General features: G+C 43.1%; 1 protein-coding gene across 5 annotated transcripts in view; it reads left to right on the forward strand.

Annotated features, from left to right (window-relative positions):
* The window catches only part of TULP4 (TUB like protein 4), a 110,312-nt gene that overhangs the window by 70,061 nt on the left and 23,670 nt on the right, over positions 1-16,581 (forward strand). For all 5 annotated transcript variants that reach the window (XR_014154459.1, XM_081854297.1, XM_081854296.1 and 2 more), the window contains 3 exons: positions 7,891-8,019; positions 8,652-8,813; positions 14,689-14,869. Coding sequence is in view for 4 of the 5 variants with exons in the window: in XM_081854297.1 (XP_081710423.1) it covers positions 7,891-8,019; positions 8,652-8,813; positions 14,689-14,869 (472 nt within the window). In the remaining variant the exon portion in view is untranslated. The remainder of the gene's footprint in view (positions 1-7,890; positions 8,020-8,651; positions 8,814-14,688; positions 14,870-16,581) is intronic.

Raw genomic sequence — 16,581 nt, forward strand, 5'->3', positions numbered from 1 at the left:
CCATCATCCCTGACCACTGGTCTTGCTAGCTAGGGATGATGGGAGTTGTAGTCCAAAAACAGCTGGAGACCCAAGGTTGGGAAACACTGGTTTAGAAGAAGCTTGCCAGTGAACTGGGCTCATGGCCAACTGATCAGACAGCCAATCCACCACACAAAACTATTGACCCTGCTTTAAATGCTACACAGTAGATACATAGATGTAGATATAGAGATGATGTTTATATTTTAATGTTTTCAACGCTTGTTTTATTGTGTATTTAAATTCAGGAGTTTAATGTTTTAATGTTGATGTCATTGGTTTATATGCATATAAACCACGTATAAGCTTATTTTAGCATCAATAAATAAATAAATAAATAATCCATGTTTAAGATGGGCTATGCAAATTAGTCCATATAGTCAAAGATGGAGAATTATTAAGAACATTTAAACTGGAATCTGCTTCAGAAAGTGTCTGCAACTAATACAAATATCTAAAGAAAGAATAGCTATTAATTATGAGAAGGATGAAATAAACAAGCAATCTCGGCAAAGACCTCCCGGACTTGAATTAAGAGAAGAGAAAGAGGCTGCAATAGGCAATAGCATTGGACATGTGTCATTGTACATCTCAATTAAATCTCTCTTTAGAATTTGGGAGAGGGGGAGTCAATAATCCCATCCATTGGACCGTTCAGTTGGAACTGAGTAGAGCAGATGATGGCAAGTGAACAGAATTTATGTCTGTATGAAGAGTGTTTTGTAGAAAATCTATGTTGATTTTTGGATGCTGCTCAATTCACTGCTATGGGACAGTACTTTATGCTAATTTTGTGGGGGCGTTCTGAAAAACACCCATTTTAGCCATCTGTTGTCCTGTAGTTATTTGGCTGACACAGATTGACGTTGACTCAGCCTAAGCACATGTCTTTTTCAGTAATACATCTACCACTTCCACCCCTTCACCACAAAAGGGATAATGAAATAATAATAATAATAATAATAATAATAATATCTATTATTGAATTACTCCACTTTCTTTCTGGGCTGGGGCTTACCCTCCTTTCAGTTTTGTGGTCCTGCAGTGATGCTTAATGATGGATGGGTGATCAAATAATCAGTAATGGCTTTGCTGGTGTGCTGTATGCTGAGGAACCTGCTTTGTTGAAAGGGCTTGTAAGAGGCTCTTACAACTTTAGAGGAAAAGTGGCTGACGTAGAAGTTAAATGGCTTCAGCCTGTACGTTGCATGTGGAATATCTTGTATGAACTGGAGCCTACATGGGCGCTTTCGTAAGGAAGTATGCTCTGCCCATGCAATATCCTGATACCTGTTTGTTTTATTTTTAAAAGCAGTGGGTTAACTACAAGCTTGCATGCAAATTTATGCACACAGGCCCTTGGTTACATAAAGTGTTGTGTCCAAAGTGGGGGGGAGGGGGGCTCCACTGCTGGGCTCCACCGCACATGGAACATGCACGCTAGATCTGTGTGTGAATCAGACTTGCCCTTCTTTGATACAATGCAGCCTTTAGACACTACAGATAGATCATTCTAATAGATTTCCTCTGCCGTCATGTCGCTCAATTCCATCAGAGTTGGAATTACATTGCAGAGCCCCGGGGGCACCATGAATATGGTGTAGAATGGAAGGTGAGAGGCTGGGGAAGGGGCTCACTGAATTTTGGCAATGGTCAGGTCATCCCTGAAATCCTTGAGATCCTGAGGTCTACCACTGATTTCATACTTCATTACCAAGAAAGGACGCAGGGAAAAGGCACCAGGTATCTGTAACAATCCAGTTTAGAACTGGCAAGACTTGGCATTTTAGAGTCTAGATTCTGACGCTTTTCAGCAGGTGGCAATTACATGCTGCCTGAAAAATAAGCAAATATTACAAGAATCGGCCTTTATGGAGCAGCTATGTTATGACATCCTTGGGTTGATTGTATTGGCTTCTTTTGGTATCAGATAAGGATTGTAACATGAGTTGAGTGAGTATCTTATAATCTCTGCATGATTTCCTCCCTGCGGTTTTCTTTATTGTATTTGTCAAATGTCCCATTACTTTCTCTTTTATCAGGTATTAAAAGGCTCTATTTTTCAAAATGCCCAGCCACCCACAACCATAGTTAGCAAGTAGGAATTGTGCAGGCATTGAGTTTTATTCGAGAGAGAGAGAGAAATCAAGTTCATGCTGTGCTTTTCTAGGTAGTAAACAAGATGTTTTCTTCACCTCCTCCTTGATACTGTTGTGGATGTCATGGGTATGTGCTGTCATGGTGTGGCTTCATTTCACCCCAGGGATCGAGGAGGCAGTTACTTTGGGGTGATGGTAGTATTTGCCTGCCTGTAGGAAACAGTGAAAGGCATGGTGTGGTGTTGGAGGGTGGGGAGAGAGAAGAGCTGTTATACATGGAAATGCATAATTTGAGCTTATTATGCATATGTGGGATGGAGTTGTTCTGGCAGCTTTTCCGCCCAACTGCAGAACAGTTCATAGCAACAATATTGCAATCGTTTCCTTGCTTCTCCTGTAAACAGAGGCAGCCCATGAGACAGTGCATCTCTCCCTTCCTGACAAAATTGTGTAACATTGCTAGCTATATGGTGGGATGCCCTTGTTAGCTAGCAGGCAGAATTCACTTAAAGCTGCAGAGTGAAACTGACACTGCATCAGGACATGCCTTCTTAGTCATCCCTGAGTTACAACAAAGATCCTGGTGCATAAAACAAGGTGAAACGTTCACCCAACAATCTAAATCCATAACAATCCAAATAGCTGTCATGATACTTTGTTGGGAGCATTGTCATGCTTTCTGGAAACGATGCGTTGATTCATGAGTGCATTGTAAATACTCAGCAGATACTATCTTAAGCCTTCAGCACATATGAATTTAAAACAACATAACATAATTTAAGAGTCTTATAGCATCTTAAAGACAGGGCAGATTATGTTCCTCACCATTATTGTATGGTTGGGTTCTCCTATATCAGTCACTAGTTTATGAAGTGGCTGACTATAACCAGGTCAACTGGTAGACATTTTTGGCTGTCCCCTTCTCTAGCACCACTGTCCCCTTCTCTAGCACCACTGCTGCCGCTTCGCCGTGCGTGTGGGGAGGGCTTCCCCCTGCTAGCCCATTCTCCATCTTGGGCTTGGGGACGGGCCCCAGACTCCACCTCAGCACAAAAGACTCCAAGTAGGCCCGGGACACTGCTGCTGCCGCTTTGCCGGTGAGTCTTGGGGAGGACCGCTCCCCCTGCAAGCCCATTCTCCATCTTGGGCTTGGGGACGGGCCCCAGACTCCACCTCAGCATATAAGGCTTCAAGGAGGCCTCGGAACACCACTGCTGCCGCTTCGCCGTGCGTGTGGGGAGGGCTTCCCCCTGCAGGCCCACTCTCCATCAGGCCTTGGGGCGGGGCCTACGCTCATCACTGCCGCACCTTTGGGGACATTGGTGCTGCGGCAGCGGTTGTTTGAAGTGTTTTTATATGTTTTAAACTGTGTGGGTTTTTTGTTTTGTTTTGCTTTGTTGTACCACCATAAGCGGTGATTTTTATCCATGTATTTTTATTTTGTTTTGGTCTATTTTGGGTTGGGGTGGGGTGGTTGTGGAGTGGGGTGGGGATCGGCTTTATTTTCGTATAATTGTTTTTGTTTGTTTGCTTTTATATTCTGTAAATGGAGGTGAGCCTGAGGCTTGGGATTCCTACTGTGGAGGGGCAAGGGAGGTATGGCGGTGGGGGCAGATGTCATAGGCGAAGGGGATCGAGATACGGATATGCTCGTACCCCTTCCAATCTGCGCCCCATCCCGAGAGACGAGGGTAGGGTGAGCAAGGATTACTCACCTCCGTCACTGGTGTTGTGCAATGCCAGGTCTATAGGCAACAAAACCGCCACCCTGCGAGATTTCTTTACCTCGCAGGGGGTCGACCTGGCTTGTGTGACGGAGACCTGGGTGCGCGAAGGGGTAACTGTTACCTTACGAGAGATGGCGCCCCCGGGTTTCTCCGTCCTCCACCAGTCGCGGACTGTGGGCCGGGGGGGAGGGGTGGCGTTATTAATCCGGGAAGATTGTCCTTTCAGGGCTCTACCATCGCCATCGATCCCCGGCATTGAATGTGTTGGCCTAGTGTGGGGCTCCGAGGTGAGCTTGGCTGTCTGGCTGGTGTACCGGCCACCCAGCGCACCAGCAGCCACCCTGTCAGGCCTGCTGGAGGCGGTGGCCGGCTGGGCCTTGGAGTTCCCTAACCTATTGGTATTGGGGGACTTCAACATCCATGCTGATGCCACTCCCTCCTCGCAGGCTCTGGACCTGGTGTCTTCCATGGCGACACTAGGGCTCTCCCAGTTTGTTTCGGGCCCCACACATCAAGCAGGCCACACGCTGGATCTGATCTTTGGCATCGGTATAGATGTGATCATGTTTCCTTCGATGAAGGTGCCATGGTCTGATCACTATGCCCTGAAAGCCAGGATTGACGTTCCACCCCCACCCTGCTTGGGTGGCGAGCCAATTTGGGCTCGCCCGCAAAGGCTGATGGACCCTGATAGATTCCGTCAAGCCTTGCGGGACCTTTCTCCCCCTGGCGACTCATTGACTGAGCTTGTTGAGGCCTGGAATACCCAGCTCCTGGCAGCCATCAATGAGATCGCACCTAAGCGCCCTCTGCGACCCCGCAGAAACCGGGCTCCCTGGTTTACCGAGGAGCTCCGGAAAATGAAGCGGGACCTCAGACGGCTAGAGCGAGTATGGCGGGGTGCCCGTGACGGAGCCTCAAGAACATCTTATAGGGTTTTTATGAAAACCTATGAGATGGCAGTGAAGGCCGCTAAGAAGTCTTACTTCTCGGCCTCCATTGCATCCGCTAGCTCTCGCCCGGCGCAATTATTTAGTATAATTCGGTCTTTAACGTCCCTCGAAGGACAGCCAAATTTAAATAACAATTTGACACACAGCTGTGAGGCATTTGCGAGCTTTTTTGCGGAGAAGGTCTTGTTGCTCCGCCATGACCTCCCTGCCAATTTGGATACAATAAAGGAACTGGAGGCCCCTCGACTGTCCTCGGGTCCGGTATTGGACCACTTTGACCGGATATCCCCAGCCGATGTGGACAGACTCCTCCGAGCTGGAAAGCCCACCACATGTCCTCTCGACCCGTGCCCGTCCTGGCTGATTAGAGCGTGTCCAGACGAGGTGCGGGCCCCCCTGGGGGATATCATCAATCTGTCCCTTGGCACCGGGACATTCCCAGGGGAACTGAAGGAGGCAGTGGTGCGCCCGCTCTTAAAGAAAACATCATTAGATCCCTTAGATCTATCCAATTACCGCCCGGTTTCGAATCTTCCATTCCTGGGTAAGGTGATTGAGAGAGCGGTTGCTGAACAGCTTGGTAGGTTTCTGGATGAAACATCGGCTCTGGATCCATTCCAGTCCGGCTTCCGCGCTGGTCATGGGACTGAGACGGCTCTGGTCGCCCTAACAGATGACCTCCGCAGGCAGCTGGATCGAGGCGGGTCGGGGCTGCTGATTCTTCTAGACCTGTCAGCAGCCTTCGACATGGTCGATCACGAACTCCTGGACCACCGCCTTGCCGACGTGGGGATCCAGGGCACAGTCCTTCAATGGCTGCGCTCGTTTCTCTCCGGTCGGGGACAGAGGGTGGCGCTTGGGGGGGAATTGTCATCCCGCCACTCCTTGGTGTGTGGCGTGCCCCAGGGTGCAATACTCTCCCCAATGCTTTTTAACATCTTTATGCGCCCCCTCGCCCAGCTTGTCCGGAGTTTTGGGCTGGGCTGCCATCAGTATGCTGATGACACCCAACTCTATCTGTTGATGGACGGCCACCCGGACTCTGCCCAGACACACTGATCAGATGCTTGGAGGCTGTGGCTGGATGGTTACGTGGGAGCCGGCTGAAGTTAAATCCTTCGAAGACAGAGGTCCTCTGGCTGGGACGGGACGACGGGGGGCTGAGGGGGCAACTCCCATCTCTTGCGGGGGTGCAATTAGTGCCAGCACCGTCCGTTAAGAGTTTGGGTGTAATCTTCGATACCTCCCTCTCTATGGAGGCGCAGATTGCAGCTATAACAAAGGCGGCATTCTTTCATCTCCGCCAAGCTAAGCAGTTGGCTCCTTACCTCTCACGCCCCGACCTAGCCACTGTGATCCACGCGACGGTCACCTCCAGACTGGATTATTGTAACTCGCTCTACGTGGGGCTGCCCTTGAGACTGACCCAGAAACTCCAGCGGGTGCAAAATGCTGCAGCGAGACTCCTTACGGGGTCTTCGCTTAGAGATCACATTCATCCGGTGCTATACCAGCTGCACTGGCTCCCGGTGGAGTACAGGATCAGGTTTAAGGTGCTGGTTTTAACCTTCAAAGCCCTATACGGCCTAGGGCCCTCGTACCTACGGGACCGCCTCTCCTGGTATGCCCCACAGAGGAACTTACGATCTTCAAATAAAAACATCTTGAAGGTCCCAAGCCACAGAGAGGTTAGGCTGGCCTCAACTAGAGCCAGGGCTTTTTCGGCTGCGGCTCCAACCTGGTGGAACGCTCTCTCACAAGAGACAAGGGCCCTGCAGGACTTGACATCTTTCCGCAGGGCCTGCAAGACAGAGCTGTTCCACCTGGCCTTTGGTCAGGGCGCAGCCTGACTCCCTCCTCTGGCAATCTTTACAAAACTTTAGTTTATGGTTGCCATCAATTTTGATTTTAATTCATTTTAATCCATTTTTATAATGTTTTATAATGTTGTACTGTTTTAGTGTTGTTAGCCGCCCTGAGCCCGGCTTCGGCTGGGGAGGGCGGGATATAAATAAAATTTATTATTATTATTATTATTATTATTAGCACTTCTTCACACACTACTAAAGATTTAGAGCAACCCAACAAAGTGGATTGGGGGTAGTTTCAGGGCCAACAAAAATTAATTCTTCCTATACTCCATAATTGACTTTTGAAATGTGCTTCTGGTATGTATGGTAACTGACACTAGTGTGGCTATTTTTATATAATAAAATATTAATCGAGCTACGATAAGCCAAACGGATTCCTCTGCAGCTAGAAGCAGGGTCCATCTGATGGCTGGTAGCTACAGTGCAGTAGGGCCATGGCTGATACTAGACATCACAAGAGTTGTGTGGCTGCTACTTTCATTTTCCTTCTCCTTTCACCTGGTAATCCCAAACTAGTGACATCATGTCATTGCACTGAAAGTTTCCCTGCCCCTATGAGTACCCACTAGTGAAGTGGAGCAGAGGAACGTGAAAGTGGAATGACACCATTTTGGACTGCTAGACTTTCTGAGGGAGAAGAGGAGGTGCCGTGTTGTTGGGCCCTGTTCAAGCTTTTACATCAAACAGCTTTGATCTCTGGAAAGGCCCATGACTCCAAGCACATTAATCCTTTCAAGAAACTGCCATCTCTCTAGATCTCCACAAACTTGTTGCACAAGAACCTTCCAATCCCACCAAAGTCTGCAGTCTGTCAGAGAGAGGTTTCATGTGTGTGTTGTTCAGCCAGGTCAGTGAGTGTGTGCAGATCTCAGAGAGCACATCTGTGTTTTACAACCTAGAGAAAGCTGACAACGCTTTAGGAACTTGATTTGTTTCCATTTGAAAACATTGGAGAGAGCTGGACTTAAAAGTCCTTAGTTTCAGTAAAGTGTGCCCATGAAGATTCTCTGTTGCTTTTATGGCAGCAGTGAAACACATCCTGCTGTTCTTAAAGAGAAGCCTCATCGGCTGAACATTTCAAATTTTTGTAGCCTTAATTTATAATTTAAGCATGGCAATATATTTTTGCTATATCAGATAATGAAATTTCAAGTGAGCTGCATGTTGGAACCTTGTATAGACTCTTGGGAAAAAGTTCTGTTTTCTGGAATCTTCTTAGGTGGTACTGGTAAGATGGAACGAACCATTCCAGAAGCTTGCAACTTGTGATGCAGACGGTGGAATATTTGTTTGGATTCAGTATGAAGGCAGATGGTCTGTGGAACTTGTGAATGACCGTGGGGCACAGGTTAGTATCCCCTCCCTCCTTTTTTCATTTTAAAGAAAGACCACTAAAGTTCTCACTCCGTGTGGAAAGAGTAAATTGTGGAAAGAGCAATTGTTAGAGCAGCATTTTAATTGAACTCCAAAATCCATAGTTGGGCAATACTTTTATTAGGACCGACAAAAACATCACAAGATAGAGAGCACATTTTTTAATTATTCAGAACTCTTCTGCAAACTATACGTTACACAAGGTAGGGGTTGTGGTGGGGTGCTCCCCCTCTCCTATGTACAACATGAACCCAGTTGCACCAGCAGAACTGTTTATAGCTGGATACCACCCTTGTCTGGATTGAACTTCATTTTATTTTAAAAAAACCTTTTTTATATAGCATGGTTTGAAAATCTGAAATGCAAGATGGTGGATGCAGCAGATGTTTTGGCATTAATGTTCCCTGCTTGTTGGCCAAACTTGTGTTAACTTCTCTTAAAAGAAAAAAAGTGGGGGCACACGAGCCACTTAACTGGAACCTGCTAAACATATTGGTACCAATTGATTCTAGTCTTATTTGCTTTTATAGGGCACTGTTTCTTTTACATATGGGCTGCATTGTCAGAATAATGTTCTAGCCTCTTCTTGTCTGTGTGTGTTTTAAGGTGAGTGACTTTACGTGGAGCCATGATGGAACACAAGCACTGATCTCCTATAGAGATGGGTTTGTGCTAGTTGGATCAGTCAGTGGACAGAGACATTGGTCTTCAGAAATTAACCTGGAGAGTCAGATCACCTGTGGCATATGGACACCTGATGATCTACAGGTAAGGTTGCTTTGAAAACAAAAATTGTCACACTTTGTGTATGTCAGGGTTGACTATGCATTAATCGGTAAGCACCTTCCTGCTGCACACAGGACAAGAAGATGGTAGATTAATTTAGCTGTATGACTGACACACTCTTGTAGCTGATGTCAAGCTACACAAATGTTCAGTGGTAATTCACATCACATGGCTACATATACCCTCCTCCAGTCATATGTATATTGAGGATTGAAATGCTTGAAAACTGCTTGAGAGCACCTTCAGTAGTAGACATATTTGATGAGCAGTAGCATTGTTTTTAAATGCAGCCAGCCCAATCCAGTCCTGAGCTTGGCAATTGCTGCAGCATCCTACCTTCCTCTACTGGGGGAAAGAAGGTGTCTGAGGATAGAATAGGCAGGCAGGAAAAGGGTTAACATATTCTCAGCACAGCTTCAGGGAGGTAAGCTCACCTTGGGGTCAGAAATGAGCCTCCGCTGATCTCTTGCTTTGTGCCTATCAGACCATTCCTTAAAAGACATGCTCACCCCAGGTGAGCTAGCAAAGACATTTGTGGACTCCTAATCTCAAACCCAGTTCAGGGTGTTCTATTTTAGAAACCAGTCAATCTAAACCAAATGCAGAATTCCATAATGAAGTGTTAATGAAATATTATACTAACACTTAACATTTAGATCTCTCTGTGGGTCTCGTATCACTTTGAAGAGGGAATTAATTATCTTCATGCCACTCTTGCTAAGGTGCACCTTCTCAGCTGCTCATTTTGATGTTGAGGGAAAAGAGAAAGAGAAATTGCTTGCTTTGCTTAAAAAAATCTCCCTGGGACAAACCAATGCAAATCTCATTGGAGCTGATAAGAAAGTTCTCATTGACTTCAGTGACCACAATTAAATGAAAAGGCTGGGTTCAGAACACATATCTTCTGGCTCCCAGTTGTATTGTTTTAATTGCTAACCTGCAGTTGCTGTTCAGTTTTTAGTATCAACTTTCCTGACTGAAACATAGGCTTGCTTCTCTGCTCTCTCTCATTTTCACTTCTGTTTTGCTTACGGAGAGCTCACCGCAGCTTCTGCTGCCTAAAATAAAAAATCAGGGAAAAGCTGATAGCATTTGAAATCCTGTCACAAAGCAAAATACTTTTTTAGTAAGGCCGTGTTTACTTGTTCTGCTGACGCCGCCACACCGCATGTGTCTTGGAGGTTGATCGCAAGACTGAGCCACAGAAATGAAGGCAGTGCAGCTGCTGCTTGGTCAGATGAAGCCGCAGCTGAAGGCAGGCGATTTTTAAAATTATTATTTTAGTCAGAATATGCTATATTCTGTTAGAGAGTGGGATGAGGTGAGATTTGATATACAAAGGCAGCATGTGGCCATAGCAAGGGCCTAATCAAACCTTGTGCAGAAACTGCTCACCTAGACTTTTCACACAAAATTCTCTTGGGATGCCAAAACCACAGTTCCTAACACCACATGGTTAACATTATAAGATTCCATCATGCTCTTTGTTAATCGATATGGGGAAGGTGGAAATGCCCTCTGATTTTCCGAGATACTTCCTCAGCATGAGCCTTCTTCGGCCGGAGCCCTTAAAATATCTAGACCAGGGTTCAGCTATCAAGCAACAACATTAGAAGAACAGCTTGCTACCTGGAAGCCATTATCCCCCCAGGAGCCATACGGCGGCTTAGACCTATTTTCAATGTTGTTCTCTGAAAATGCCAAGAAATATGAACACCATGTTTTGCAAGCTGTAACTCCAAAAGCATTCTTCAGTCCCCTATGTTTATTACATTTCTGATTCTTAGGACCACACAAAATAGCAAGCAGAAAGCTTTTAATTAATTAGGCAGTACATTTAATGTTGCATGGAATGGAATCAATGACAAAATTGCCAGTGTAAAATAGAGCAGTATAACCAATAACAGTGCAATTCAGGGAGTTCAAATATAACAAGGGAAGAATACTCGAGCTCATATCATCTTGATTCTCTTGTTGTATAAACAAAACATTCCAGCATATAATATTTTGGGCTATTTTTAGAATTACTTCAGGTTTTCTTGTTAGTCTTGGCATTTAAAATTAATGACCTCTGGTTGCTCATGCTAAGAGCTTTATGAATGTTTTATATTCCATTGCTGCTCTTTTTGGACTGAAAACGTGGCTTTTTTCTATATATAGAAGGCTTACATTTTAGTGAGACCTGCCTGCCTGCTTTTATATAGTTATAAATTATGGAAACAGACAACACTGCTTAGCTTCTTGCCCAGTCACCTGTTTTATGAGTTTCTGTGAAATGGTTAATAGATCCCGTGTAAAAAGATTGCAGTCCATTGAACTCAGTGGGACATGCATAGGATTGGATTCTGAGTCAAGAAAATCACTGCTGCCTTGGCAGTGCTTACTCTTGTCATCAGCCAAAGATGTTTTTCTGGGATTGCTTTGAAGTAAAGCATAAAACTTTCTTTTAAATAGGGAACCAGTAACTGTTGAGTTCAGTGGTTCTTGTCAGATCAGTATAGTGCATTCTGTGTCCTATATAAATACCATGGGGGTGATAGTGGATTTACATATAACAGTCAAACAAAGTAATTAAGTCACTTATTAATCAGGATTAATAGACACTCTCCTAAAGAGGAGGAAAGCCTTTTTTTAAATATACAATCCAACCAGTAGGTTCTGAGTGTCTCTCACACTCTCCCAAGAATTTGAGATTATAGTACTGATGAAAAGCTGTAAGACTTTTGGTGCATAAAGGATCTGCAACCATTTAAACCTGGAAAGAGCATTTTCAATATGAAAATCTGGCTGGTTTTTTTTTTTTTAATTGCCTTGAAAAAGTTTATGTAGCTCATCTCCTGCCCCAGCTGCTCTCAAGTCATAGCTGGTAGTAGTCTGCAAGAACAAAAATCCCTTTCCAATATTGAATGTTCAGGGACTCTAAAGCTGGAGAACTCACACTCTTGATTTAAGGTACATCCCCCTGGGACCTAAGCCTGGACCTGCTGCTTTGATTTAAAGGTGTGCTTTGGGCTTTAATCAGTTCATAGTTTCTGTACCTTGGATAGTGAAAAGACTGAATATGAGACGGTTGTGAAGACTGTAGAGTCATTTTCTGGTCTGACTATACTAATAAATGGCCAAATGGGTGAACAGAAGCAAACAGAGATTCCTTTTAATCCTTTTGCCATTGTACCTCTGACAAAACAGATGTGGTTTTCACGTACTGTCTCCTTTCCAAGGAGTGCCTTTTTCCAAGTGGAGTTTGATTGTGAGCAAGTATTCTTCATCCATGGATTTTCTCCACAATCTCTAACAATTATGCCTCTGGCTGGGGGAAGGCAGGCAGGGAAGATAAGGCACAGCTGATCTAGAAGGCACAGCTGTCTGCAAATTATTAAAAACCTCCAATCAGTCAAGGCCTCATCTTTTAACAGGCAAAACACTGAAGAGGTAGGCAGCTTACACAATATAGTTGCCATTTGGATCACTGACCAAGGACAGCATTCTTTTGTCAATGGCCTTGTAGTGTTGAATGACTAAGCAGAGACAAAGATATAGATCTTGAAATGTTCCTGTCAGAATGGCTGCAACCTAAGAACTTCATTTATTTCTTGTTTTCTTAAAAGTTGATTGACTTACAGTGCAATCCTACGTGTTCTTACTCTGGAGTTAGTTGTACTGTGTTCAGTGGGACTTACGTCCATCTAAGTTTGCATAGGATCGCGCAATCCCAACTTTTGATCCATAAGCTTCCTTAAAGCATCAGTCAACATAACATGGCAAGATCCAAATAACCTTCCAAGCTCATTTAAAACATAATTAAAACAAACCAGGCAAAACTAGTAAGCTCCTAAAATAGAAAACATCGGTGTCACACTAACCATACCAGCAATTCTATACTGATAATTCTTGGATCCTGCTAGTTAGCAGTTTTCCACACTGACATCTTTTTAAAAGAATCCTCCATGATTTCTCAGCAGTGGTTGGATTTAGCTTTTTGCTGCAGTAATGATTGAACATAATGTAATGGGAGATTAGTCAGTGCTCTTCATTTCCTTAAACAGAATGAGCAAGCCTCTTGAATATATTCAGATTCCCAATCAACCGTACCGCATAAACGAATCCTAAAAATGTTCATGTGAAAGGGGGCCCTTTAACATTAGTGGACTGGAACTGAAATGGAAGTACGCCTGACTAAGATTGTAGGGCAGAGTTTAGTTTTCCAGGCATGATGCTCTTAATGCATTTGCCCTTTCCTGGATTATGTTGTATGTCTTCTATAACCTGCCAAAATGTGCAAGCCAGAGCTTGTTCAATACATCAGGGAACAAAACATGCCCAAGGGGAAGATATCTGTAGGTTACAGTCAGCCTTATCTTAGATGATGTACCTTGGCTGTTTGCTAACTGCTATTTTAAACAATACAAAAGCCTTGCCTCCTCCATTCTGTATTTAGGTGGAAACTTTCCTTTATTTGTTGCTGTCAGGCTTGTAACACATTGTTTTTCCACCTGTGCTATAATGCTCCAGTTCCACCTGATTGAGTCACGTTGTTTTTTGCCAATTTTGCTCCAGGGATAGGCATCCACATTGGTCTTCGATGGTTGACTACTCATTGGTCCAGCATCCCATCATGCTTCTACTTTACAACCATCTGTAAATTGCTCCTGGATGACAGTTAAAATAATTGTAGCAGTGTTGTATCATTTTTCCATCATTTATGCTCCCCAGTGTGGGGACATTTTCAAGTTTTAGAAATGTTAAAAATATTCCTACATTGATTATATTCAAGGTATAAAGTTGTTGCTATATTCTATATGAATATTTATCACTAAATACTGAATTTCCCCCTTCTTCCAGTTAATCTTCCACAACCATTCACTTTTCTTAAAAAAGAAATGCAGGATTTCAATATTACTATAATTTATACTAAATCTGATAATTTATCCATATTTTTGTATGCTAATAAATTAACAAATTTCATTAAAAAACTGCTATGTTATCTGCAAATAGGCTGGTTTTATGCTCTACATTAACAAATCTTGATACTTTGATTTGTTCATGTTGCCTAATTACATCTGCTAAAATTAAACTGAGATAATGAACAGTGATGCCAACAAGAGGCAATAATATCTAAATTCTTTTCAAAGCCAAATCAGTTTAAATATTCTTTTAGATAAGCCCACTCTATCATATTGTACGCTTTGTCTGCATCAAGGACAATACTGTTGGTGTTCTTTCTTTTTAATTGTTTTGATGATGTCTCATGTTCTTTAAATATTTGATTTCAAGGACCTATTTTCTATAAAACCAGTTGGGTTTATGCTGATATATTTAAGGAAGGTTTTTCTGTAATCTGGAAACTGAAAGTCAATATTTTATAACTAGTATAAGGTGGGGGTGGGGTGGGGTTAGCTATAGGATGACCACAGGACAGGTGGGGATGTAGAATTGGAAAGGAGAAAAGTGCCTGATGGGAATCAGTGAAATGGAGAAAGAAGCAAGTTTGTGGGAAAGAGCAGGAGAAATGGCAGGGATGAAGAAGTTGAGGGCTTCAGTCATGATGGCTTTAGAAGATGTTGTTTGTGGAAGAGTAGTAGTTATGACATGGTACCCAGTATTGCCCATAATCCTAAAAGAGAATTTAATGGGGATTACGGATTTTTGGAATCAGGAACTCCACTTATTCCTGGTTGATAAGGATATATATTTTTAATAGCTGTTTGCTTTGTCTTGTATTCACTGTGGATGTGGGCAGTTTAGCATTTCAGATTACTTGAAATAAATGATAATAGAGAACTGTCTTCTTCAGCCTGTTTTTATTTATAATCGCATTTGCATTCTTATTAACTATGATGCTTTCTTATTTTGCCAGGTCCTCTTTGGCACTGCTGATGGTCAGGTTATTGTCATGGATTGCCATGGCCGAATGCTGGCACATGTTCTCCTTCATGAATCTGATGGCATCCTGAGCATGTCCTGGAATTACCCGAGCTTTTTGGTGGAAGATAGTAGTGAGAGTGACACTGATTCAGATGACTACTCCCCACCTCAAGGTCATTTTGCCTCCATTTTTTGTTCATTGAATGTCTGTGGCCTGCTTTTCACTGAAATGGTAAAGTTGTGTGACATGCTTGAATGCCGTTCCATAGAAAAATGTTCTTTCCACATTGAAAAACTCCACATCGAAGGGTAGGCTAGAACTCTTGTCCCTGTTGTCTGCTTTTCTATGAAGAGGGATTTATTGTTATTCTGAGCATTTGGTTGTATAAGCCTGCAGCTGCAGATTGAAATGATGCAACCAAGGACTATAGTGAAAATGATTTATTTATTCATTCATTCATTCATTTAATTTCATTTATTAATTGCTTCCTTCAAAACATCTCAGAGCGATTAACAATCATAACATCAACACTGAAAACCTTTAAGTACAATTCCATATATAAAAACAATGAAAACTATTCCGTATATAAACAAGTAATTAAAACAACTTCATGGAAAACTTCAAATCCAGTGAAGATTCAGATTGCATTGGTAAACCTAACATATACAGCATATTTGTATTGACAGTGCTTTTAATGGCATTAGCATCGTGCAATTGCTATTAACAAGGCATCAAGTTTTGCACAGGATAATATATGACCATGATATCATTTATGGTTAATCTGCAGTTACCCATACTTTGTAGAATATAGTGGTCCTGAAGAATGTAGCTTCCCCTTGACATCCTTAAATTACTTGTTTTCTTCTTGCTATGTTATATATTTTTTAAAATAAGATGAATGTAAGAAGCCTCCTTTCCTTTACTCCTTAATGCAAGAAAACCAGAAATGGTGCAAAGATGTTCAAATCAAATAGAGATTAAGTTATTGTGCTTTTGCATATTACTTAATCAAAAGGAGGATCTGAGAACACATTTTTCTTCTCCAGTGAATGACCTGCTGCCCCTAGTTAAAAGAATAAACTCCAAATTTGATGCGTGACTTTTAATAACAGAGCAAGAAGCAAGATAGAATGGACTATTTCTATATTTTCTACAACAGAAAAAAAATGCACAACCAAAACAAAGTAGTTTAAAAGCTTGCATGAAACAAAGTTGACTGTGAATTAGCATCACAGATTCAAACCTTTGCAATTCTGGGTCCACTTCAGGTGCAACTGTAAGAAAGAAACATTTTTTACAATGTTGGTTTCAGTGAGAAAACTTCCTTCAATTTTTTTGAGGAAGATTAACAACACTGGGGAAAATGTACTGCATGAATGTGAAATTCATGACATACCTTCAAGACTCAAACTATGGTTTCATACTGAGTGTCATCGTTGCAAAGAGAGAGAAGGTTGAGGGGAAATATCAGGGTTCCCCGACTGCAAGGAGGGCTCTACTCAACCTTTGAGTGAACACAAGCAAAAGCCTTCTTCAGACCTTTCCTGCTTCAACACAGGGTGTATAGGTTGGGGACTGAGTACAAAATGGGCCCTTGAAGAATGATTATTCTGAATTGTGTTGCACCTGAAGTAAGTCTTTCTTCACGCACCTGGAGTTCCTGCCTTTTATTGGTTGGGGCAGCAGGCATCTGGGTGCAAGGGCCAGGGACCCTTCCATTCCTCACTCGCTCTTCTAGGACAATAGGAGCAAAAACACCCCACACTGTGCTTTAGCCTGGGGGGCGACTGGCTTATTGTTGACAAACCCTTTTGCCTGCTTAGGACACTTCCCTGCAATGGAAAATGCATTCATGAGGGAAAATCAAATATCACAACATCCTTA

Source organism: Podarcis erhardii (assembly GCF_964252035.2).
Source record: "Podarcis erhardii genome assembly, chromosome: 3".
In the NCBI taxonomy this organism is placed as follows: Eukaryota; Metazoa; Chordata; class Lepidosauria; order Squamata; family Lacertidae; genus Podarcis; species Podarcis erhardii.